Source organism: Peromyscus californicus, unplaced genomic scaffold (assembly GCF_007827085.1).
Source record: "Peromyscus californicus insignis strain IS unplaced genomic scaffold, ASM782708v3 Scaffold_3__1_contigs__length_106647218, whole genome shotgun sequence".
Lineage (NCBI taxonomy): Eukaryota > Metazoa > Chordata > Mammalia > Rodentia > Cricetidae > Peromyscus > Peromyscus californicus.
The window spans coordinates 94,962,356-94,971,760 of NW_026294551.1; the positions used below are offsets into that span (position 1 = coordinate 94,962,356).

General features: G+C 48.2%; 1 protein-coding gene across 2 annotated transcripts; it reads right to left on the reverse strand.

The window, feature by feature from the left end:
• Window positions 1-4,379: 4,379 nt before the first annotated feature.
• On the reverse strand, window positions 4,380-8,961 carry LOC128123151 (uncharacterized). 2 transcript variants are annotated; one of them, XM_052759198.1, is made up of 4 exons: window positions 8,633-8,961; window positions 8,432-8,476; window positions 6,404-6,505; window positions 4,380-5,137 (listed from the first exon to the last, which is right to left on the reverse strand). In XM_052759198.1, the coding sequence occupies exons 2-4, from the start codon at window positions 8,444-8,446 to the stop codon at window positions 4,541-4,543; spliced, it is 714 nt and encodes a 237-aa protein (XP_052615158.1). In that variant the 5' UTR covers window positions 8,447-8,476; window positions 8,633-8,961; the 3' UTR covers window positions 4,380-4,540. The 2 variants fall into 2 exon arrangements, with proteins under 2 accessions (XP_052615158.1, XP_052615159.1); XM_052759199.1 differs by having other exon boundaries at window positions 8,596-8,961.
• Between the last annotated feature and the right edge of the window lie 444 nt (window positions 8,962-9,405).

Sequence of the window (9,405 nt, forward strand, 5' to 3'; positions counted from 1 at the left end):
CTTTTTATTAGACCAATCAGGTGCCTTAGGCAGGCAAGGTGAACAGCAACACATCTTTACATAGTTAAATATTCCATAACATAAACAAACGCAACACATCTTTACATAGTTAAACTAATGTAACAAACCTTTATATACTTAAAGTAATATTCCACAAGAACTTACCCACAGTTTAGTGTGCTACAATTAGATGGAGAGAATGTGAAAGGACATTGGCACCTTGTGTGAGTCCTTCAGGGCCTTCTTGGGTTCCAGTTAGAGCCCAACCCTGGGACAAGCTTTGCTGGCTTTTTCACAGAGCCCCATCTTCTGATCCTGTCAGCTTTGCTGTTTCATACCCAGTTCCAAACCCTCTTATTTTTTGTCTTCAGTGTTTTGTTTGTTTGAAACTCACCATGTTGCCCTGGCTGGCCTGGAACTGTCTATGTCAACCAGGATACCTCATACTCACAGAGGTCATCTGGCCTCTGCTCCTGGAGTGCTGGGATTAAAGGCCTGTGCCACCACTACTGGCTCTTCAGTGTTCTTGATCTCCACAACTTCATCAAATTAATTCACTTGACCTCATTTGTTTTGACCATAATCGGAGGGGAGAGAAACGAAGGCTGAGTCAGGAAGAGAACAAGAAGTGACCAGAAAATACTCAGTGGAGACCCTGTACTTGCAGAGGACACGGTTCTGGTTCCCAGCACCCACATGGTGGTAACTCCAGTCCCGGGGGGATCTGATGTCCTTTTCTGACCTCTGTAGGATGTGGTAGACATGCAAGCAAATGCTCCTCTACATAAAAATTTGAAAGGTGGTTAGAGGGAAGCCTTTCATTTCTTGTGAGCATTGATGGATCTAGGGTGGTAGGAATAAAACAAATGTCAATCAGTTCTTTACAGGAGCTGCAGGCCCGGACCAGGTGGGGGTGGGGTGTTGAAGGATTTTAATGGGTTGGGATGGGACCCAGCTGTCCTGAGGTTGCAGGGGTCCCAAATGGTGAAGGAGAGGTGAGGCCAGCAGTTCCCTCAGCCTCCTGGAAAAGTTTCTTTAGCTCTAAGAAAACCAGCGAATTCTGGACAAAAGCCAAGAGCTTGCCAGCCTAGGAACCCAGATGCCTCACATCCTTACCTCTTTCAAAGAATGTTCTGGAGCTCATCGGCCTTCCTACTCAGGCTGTATGCAGTCGCTTTGACTCTATCCCTCAGGCCCTCCCTGTATCTGTATCTTCACCTCAGTGTCTTGTTGAGACCCATCCAGTCCTGTAGTTCTATCCTGTATAGCAAAAGTTGTTTCTTGGGGTCAGTTTGCTAGAGCTGTGGTCGGCAGGTAGGCAAGGCTGCATCTCAGGGAGCTGGGCCTTCGGGATGTGTATGAGTCATCCACCTTGTACTGTACTGCTTTTAAAGGCTTAACGGTTGCAAGACTGAAGTGTGGTGGTACTGTGTTCCCCAAAATATTGTGTACCTTAATAAACTTATCTGGGGTCAGAGAACAGAAAAGCCACTAGATACTTAAGATAGGCAGTGGTAGCACACGCCTTTAATCCTAGCATTCCAGAGGCAGAAATCCATCTGTTCAAGGATACAGCCAAGCATGGTGACTCATGCCTTTAATCTCAGAAAGCGAGCCTTTAATCCCAGGGAGTGGTGGTAGAAAGCAGAAAGGTATATAAGGCATGAGGACCAGAAACTAGAAGCATTTGCCTGGTTAAGCATTCAGGCTTCTAGCAGCAGTTCAGCTGAGACCCATTCTGGATGAGGACTCAGAGGCCTCCAGTCTGAGGAAACAAGACCAGCCTAGGATCCGGTGAGGTGAGGTAGCTGTGGCTTGTTCTGTATCTCTGATCTTCCAGCTTCACCCCAATACCTGGCTCACAGGTTTGATTTTATTAATAAGACTCTCTAAGATTCCTGCTACACTGAAGGGCTCGTGGTGAGCAGCTGAGGTCTGGTACCTGGTGTGAGGAGTTGAGTCCCTGAAGAGGTGAAGGTATAGTGTTAGATGCAGGGGAGATCCCCAGATATGGAGATGTCAGAAAGATGGGAAGTCCTCATTCTTACTTCAGGAGGGCGCAGTTACAATCTGAACAAAGCAAAACCAATCTCTAACAGTGTAAATAACTCAGTGTCCAATGCCTGGGGTCTCGCAGGAGCCTCTGGGCTCCTCTGAAGGACTTGGGCCACTTTTCTGGTTCTCCCCCTGCAGCGCACACAGCTTGCCTCCTAGGCTCAGCCAGGCTCCATGCCGCAGCTGCTGCCGTTCTTGCTGGTTGCCCATGGTACCGACACCTCCAAATTGCTGGGGTCTCTGCTGCAACTGGGCTGCACTGGTGCCAATAGCTTCTCCTGGGCTCTCTTCAGGAACTCCACCCTGCCACTCAGTGCCAAGCCCCAGCTGCTCTCCATGATCCCTAATGCTTTCAAAACCAGTACCACCTGGGTGACTCTTACACTATACCAAGTTCTGCCGGAACAAGCTTCGACCTTGGCCACATCTAGAATATCCTTCTGTTTGCTGACTCCCAGGAAACACTTCCCAGAAGACACCACCTCAATGATGCTGGTTTTTTCTGTTTTCTTTTTTTATTTCCTCTTGAAACAGGGTTTCTCTGTGTAGCCTTGGCTTTCCTGGAACTTGACTGTAGACCAGGCTGGCTTAAAAACTCACAGATCTGCCTGCATCTGTCTCCCATGTGCTGGGATTAAAGGTGTGTGCCACCAACACTCAGCAAAACGTGGTTTCTTAAAGTGACCAGCTTGTTAAAGAGACGGGTTGTGATCTCATGTGTGTGTGCTTGCACATGTACACATGACCCCCACAGGCCTGTGTGGAAGTCAGAGGGCATCTGTGGGAGACATTCTTGCCTTCCTTCCTGTAGATCCTGGGATCAAACTCAGGCTGTCATGAGGCTTCAGGGCAAGCTCCTTACCCGCTGAGCCGTCTCACCAGCCCTGCTTCACATTTTAACTCCACAATCATGAAGTTCACTTATTTGGTCTGTGGAATCTTAACACAGGTATAACTCCTCCCCACCCTACCCCCAACCTCGGGGACTTCAGTTCACCCAGGGAAGAGCACACACACACACACAAACACACACACACTAAAAAAAAAGACTTGAAGTCCGATTTGGTGATTGAATGAGTTCGTGGGTGACTTGCAGGAGCATGGGCAACTCACAAACAGACTCACACCTGGAAGCCTCAGCCTTGGTCAGTTTTTAACCTCTTGTATATGTTAGTGTTTCTTTTTTGTAGCCTGGGATTCCCTCAAACTCACTATATAGCTGAGGCTGGTCTTGAACTCCTGATCCAACATTACCAGATTTACTTTACAATTCCTAAGATTATATATTGCTGGGGTAAGAGGGGGAGGTGTTCCCCCCAACATTTCAGAAGGAATGTGAACAGCCCTACCACCATAGACCTAGCTCTTAGCCATATCCTTGTTTATTTTGTTCCCACAGGTGACCACAGTAGCTCTGCTTCCTGGGGCAGAGGTCATGTCAAACCTAGAGCAAAAGCCACATCACAGTGTCCCACAGTACTTGTTCAGTGGAGACAGGCACAGGAAGTTGATGAGGTCCAAGCTACCAAGCCAGAAAAGGGGAGGTTCAGCAGAGGCCAGGAGGTTGAGGAGAATTCCAGGAACTGTAGGTAGATGAGACAGACTTTATTTACTGGAACATGGGTCACACACACAGGCAAAGGCAACAGGGCATAGGCACATGCCTCTGATCTTAAGGGTGTAGTTACACAAAAGTCACATAAAAGTGGCATTCTGCACATCCATTCCATCACTCCTTACTCTGGGGGTTTCCAGGAATCTGGTGTCAGCCATCATTTGATGCCTCAGAGGCCCAGGATGTCCTAGACCCCACTTACTCACTTCTGGTGTCTGTATTGTCTGTCTAAGTCTTATACCGGCCCTGTGCCTTCTGTTCGCTGCAGGGATTTTTGATAAATAAGCAAATGGCACGTGTACACCTGCAGTTGAATTAATCTAGATTCTGAGACAGGGGGTGACTTGAGCCCCAGAATTTGAAGCCAGTTTAAGTTAGATACAATCTCAAAACAAACAAACAAAAGAAAAGCAAGCATGTCTCCCATATCCTATGGCACAGAAAATGGACAGGCTGACTGAAGTTCCCTAAGGGTCTAAATGTGCTGGCCCAGAACCAAGGATCGCTGAGCACTTACTATGTACCAGAATGAAGTCCTCCATCAAGAGGTCACCACAAACCCAGTCCTGCAAAGTGACCAGTGTCCCAGGGTACACATGGTAGGGATGACCCAACCTTCCAAAGGTGGAACTTTGTTCTGGGTTCCCACATAGATCTAATCAAAAGTAGATCCACATAGATCTAATTAAAGTAGATTCCAGACAAATACTTGCTTCATCTAAAGCAACTTTTATTAAGGGGCACAGGGCAAAGGCAACAGGACAGACGTACAGGGGAACTGTGACACAGAGGACCTGAGCGTCAGAGCAGACAGTAGAGAATATGAGAACATTCTGTATGAGGCATTAGGAAAGAGCAGACTCTGCTCTGTTACCTAGACATATTTGGGTGAATTTCAAATGAGTAAGTTTTCTCAGAAATTTTACTATAGTGGAAAGATATGGTTCTAGAGCTTTGAATTTCTAAAAAAATAACCTCAAAGAGAGCAGTACATATTTTGCTCAATGTCTTAAAGAAATTACAGATTTTGTCCCAAAAACTTTTCCAGGGTCTGGGGTGTGAGGTCTCATCTTGATTCTGATTTTTTCCTTTGGTTTGGGTCCACTCAGGCTGGGCTTGGGTCCAAAGAGCCTGGGCTCGGGTCCACTCAGCCTGGGCTCGGGTCACCTCAGCCTGGGCTCGGGTCCACTCAGCCTGGGCTCGGGTCACCTCAGCCTGGACTCGGGTCACTTCAGCCTGGACTCGGGTCAACTCAGCCTGGGCTCGAGTCAACTCAGCCTGGGCTCGGATCCAGTCAGCCTGGTCTCTAGACTTCTCATTCTGGGCTTGGATTTTGTCAGCCAGGGCTTGAACCAATATAGTCAGATCTCTGGTCAACTCAGCCTGGACTTGGATAAACTCAGCCTGGGCTCCGATCTCCTCAGCCCCATCTCTGGTCTCCAGTGCCCCAGCTCTGTCAGACAGACTCTGGTAGGAAAGGGTCACAAGGTTTAAAGGCCTGGATCTTCACTTTTGTCCCCCAAACCCTGTTCCCAGGCCTCATAATCCCCTTAACTGGCACCAGCTGGGACTTAGAGACCAGTTAGCCTGGAATCCCTGGCCAGTTCTCAACGCGATGTGGGATGCGGACACCTCCTTTAGTCTCCAAGGCCTTCTGTGTCCACACTAACTGAGAAGTTGGTGGGTCTGCAGGAGTCTGCATGAAGGATGGGCAAGCCTGAGAAAGAAGCTTCCTCACTGAGCTGGGACAAACTTCTCCAACCAATGAACATGAGTGGGAGGCTGAGGTTGTTGGAGCATAAGCCTGGGTGGGTGGGTGGGGTTGATGGCAAATTCAACAGTCTGGAACCTTATGTTTCTTTGTTTAATTACCTTAGGTCTTTTTGAGACAGTTCCTGTCTGGAACTGACTCTGTAGCCCAGCCTGCTCAGGACTTACTGGCATCTTCCTGCTTCGTCTTTCTGAGGTCAGGGATTACAGGAGAGAGCCAGTACACCTGCTCTACACAGTCATTTCTTGTATGACATGAGAACCGAGGAATCCTGTCTGTCTTTCTTTTTTCCTTCCTTCTTTCCTTCTTTTTGTTTTGTCTGATGTTGAGACAGGGTCTCACAGTTGAATAGTGTTGTGCACAGTGTACAGTATTGTGTAGCTATTGCTGAATGAGGCCTGAAACTCATTTTGTAGACCAGACTGTCTTTGAGTTCACAGCGGCCTGTCTTTGCCCCCCCCCCCCCCATTCTGGGATTAAAGAGGCATGCCACCACACCTGGGCAGACCAAGGATGTTTATGAAATATCTGTCTAGATACCGATGTGAATGTGATGAGATACAGAGGTGGGATCATGGTGCCAGATCCTCCATCCTCGTGGGTCCCAGGAGGCCAGATCCCCCTCAGCATCACACAAAACAAGGTTACAATAGTACCCTGGACCCGCATGCACAACAGCCTTGCCTATGTGAACCTCTGCTGTTAGGGATCTTCTTTTATCTGGGGAAATAATGTGCACTCTGCCTCTTCTGTGACCCAGGCTAACTTTCAACAAGCCACAAATGCATACACACCCTTTCCTACACACACCCCTGCAGAGAAACATGCAATGATGAACATCACCAGGTGTGCTGGCTCAGATTAATTGCTTCCAGCACCCTGAGTCCAGCACTTATGCATGCTGCTCCACCCCCAACTAGCTATGTTTGGAACAATCTCTGCAGCATATCCCCAAAGATCACCTGCAGCTCCTGGGTATTTGGATTCTCAACATCTGGTAAGCTGCCCGAGTAATCCTGGATTCTCTGTTGTATACGCTCCAATTCAGAGAAGAGAGGAGAGTCCTGTGGGAATAGAGGCTGCTCAGGGCTGATGGCTGAAGAGGCTCAGACCAGGGTCTGGCTCTCCTGGTCCTGAGCTTGCTGAGACCCCTCACCCCTGTGAGAGTCGTGGGGACAAAGGTCAGTTTTCTGAGAATAGTTCCACAGACACACAGCCTTTTCCTAGAGCCCCTGCCCTAAATTTCCCTCTCCAAGAGGCCAGAGCTCACTTGCCAGAGTGCACACACATAGGGCTGTCTTTCACCTTGGATCTGAGTGTCAGAGGGCCTGTGTTTGAGAGGAGATCACTGCTTTCCCTTTTTTAGGAGCAAGAATGGAACTCAGGCTGGCCTGGAACTCACTATGGACCAAGGCTGGTCTTGAACCACAGAACTCCTGCCTCAGCCATTCATGTACTGTGACTACAAGTGTGACCCACCACACTCAGATCAAGGATCATTTTTTTCCAATGGGGACATGTGACCTGGTAATTAACCCACCAGTCTATTCCAATTGCTGCTTGCTTTGTTTTTGGTTTTTATTGTTTTTCAGAATAGGGTTTCTAGGCCCTGGAACTCACTCTGTAGACCAGGCCGGCCTTGAACTCACAGAGATCTCCCTGCTCCTGCTTCCTGAGTCCTAAGATTAAAGGTGTGGACCCCACCACCCAGCTGTCCCCATTTCTTAACTACATTCCTGACACTCAGTGTCTCTAAGTTCCTTTTCTCAAAATCACACAATCCTGCTCCAGTCCTCCAGTCTAGAATTATCCCTGTCTGGAGTGTGGCCCATGTCCAGGACCTACCTTGTCATTTGCAGGACTCAAAGGAAGAAAAGTTTTGGGCCTTTTGCTCAGTGCTGACTCAGAATGTTAGGTTGTGTGGACCACGTGGCAACCATTGATGCCTGACAAAGTTCCAGCAATTTGTTCGACTTTGCAGATCACAATTCTCCAGCACCCTTGTAATTTTGTTTTTAATGATTCTACTATGTGTTATGGGAGTTCCCTATGCCTTTTCCTTTGGGTAATTATGTGCAGGATTTGAAGGATGGAGATATCTAAGATGGCAGCCTGTCTAAACAAACTCATTATCTGGAAAAAAGTCCCCACCACATAGGACCACATAGCATGATAACTCTGTCTGCTCCCATACAAGTCAACACCAAGCTGCTAGGACATTTAGATGAATCACATTTGCTTGACAAAGAAGGTATATTGGATAATCAAGATTTATAAAGTCCTAACTTCTACTCAGGTTCACAGAAATATTTGTCTGGCCTTGTCTTTGCTCATCTTTAAGCTTTAGTTAATTGGATGGACTAAGCCATACAAGAAAGTACAATATTCTATAATATCGTGTCTGATCCCTCATGAAAGTCCTTTTTTCCATGGCCAGGCCTTTAGACAAAAAACCCCATTGTCTCAGGGGCTTGAAGAATGTTCCTGTTTGCTATAAGGAGACATTGTTATCCCAGGTAAGAGGAACTGGTGGTCCTTCCATTGACATAGGACTGGGGCCTAGTAGCTTGTCAAGGTCAAAGCCAGCTTTCTCAGTCCCTGGTCTCAAGCCGCACCGCAGCTACATGCCCCTTTCTCCAGTTTAATCCTATGTGTGACTACAGAGCATAAAGGTGTGCTCTTTTTTCAATAAGCTCCAGGGCAGTCATCCCAATTCTCCCTCAGATCCTCCTCTCCCCCCAGCCCACTCCACACATCCTTTCTGGGACCTGAACTGTTCCCAAACCTGGTCTCCATCAGTTAGGACAGGACAGTGACAGCAGAACAGTCACCTAGGTGACCAGGGACATTGGAGAGATTGCATTTATCTCCTGACTAAAAAGTGGGTTTTGTCCATAAACTTGGCTCCCAGAAACTCCTCCCCATCCAAGACTCAAGGAGAATGATAGAGACAGCTCCCAGGACCCAGCCCACTACCTTGTCTCACTCACCTTTGGGAGGACCATAGCGAGTCCAGGTTCAGGGCTGAAGCGTGTCTGGAAGGAACAGAGGAGGAAAAAACATGCATTAGATACCTTCCTGGACACTATTACAGAGAGTCATGGGCCTCAGGAATGGAGGCCCAGCTCCCTCTTGCAGGACATCTGCTGCTGACCTTGTCCCCAGGTTCTGAATTCCACTAAGATTGTTACCTTCTTCTTCTTCTTGTCTTCCCAGCTCAAAGGCTAGCTGATGTCTGCCTCGGAGGAAGGTCTGGGCTGTTCTGGTCTCACAGGAGATAGGAAGGGTGGGGTTTCTGTGGGTGTGAGGCTCTTCAGAGGAGACCAGGGGAAGGGAAAGTGAAAGAGAAAGAGTCAGGAAGGAACAGTCAGAGCAGGGCCGCTCACCCCTCTTCAGAGCAGAGGGCTTAGATGGGGTGTTGCTCCCAACAGACTGCTTTCTTTAGTGAGTGCCATATCCTGGCTGACCCCACACTGAAAAGAAACAAGCAAAGTCCTGACTTGGAGGAAAGGTGGGAACTGCAGGTTTGTGTGAGGCCCACAGCCGGGTGTGTGGGTCAGAGGGGAAGCCTGACTAGGGTGTGCAGGGCACTGCACCCTTCTAGAACACTGACAAGCTCTTGCTGCAGCTCCTGGATGGAGGAGGCAGAACCTGTCAGGCGCTGTACTGGGCCTTTGGGGCCTGGGGTCTGGGAGGCTGTCTTGGTTACAGTTTCTATTGCTGTGAAGGGACACCATGACCACAGCTACTCTTATGAAGAAAAGTATTTAATTAGGGCTGGCTCCCTTACAGCTCAGAGCTTCAGTGTAGATGTAACCAACCTTCTTATTAAATAAGAAACACAGAACCAATGCAAAGAAGAAAGCCAATTGGTCAGAGCTAAGAGCTAAAACCTTACCCTTCCTCCTGCAGTGGTCCTACCTCTCCAAACCAGAGCTACCCCTGTGTTAAAGTCTTTATATAG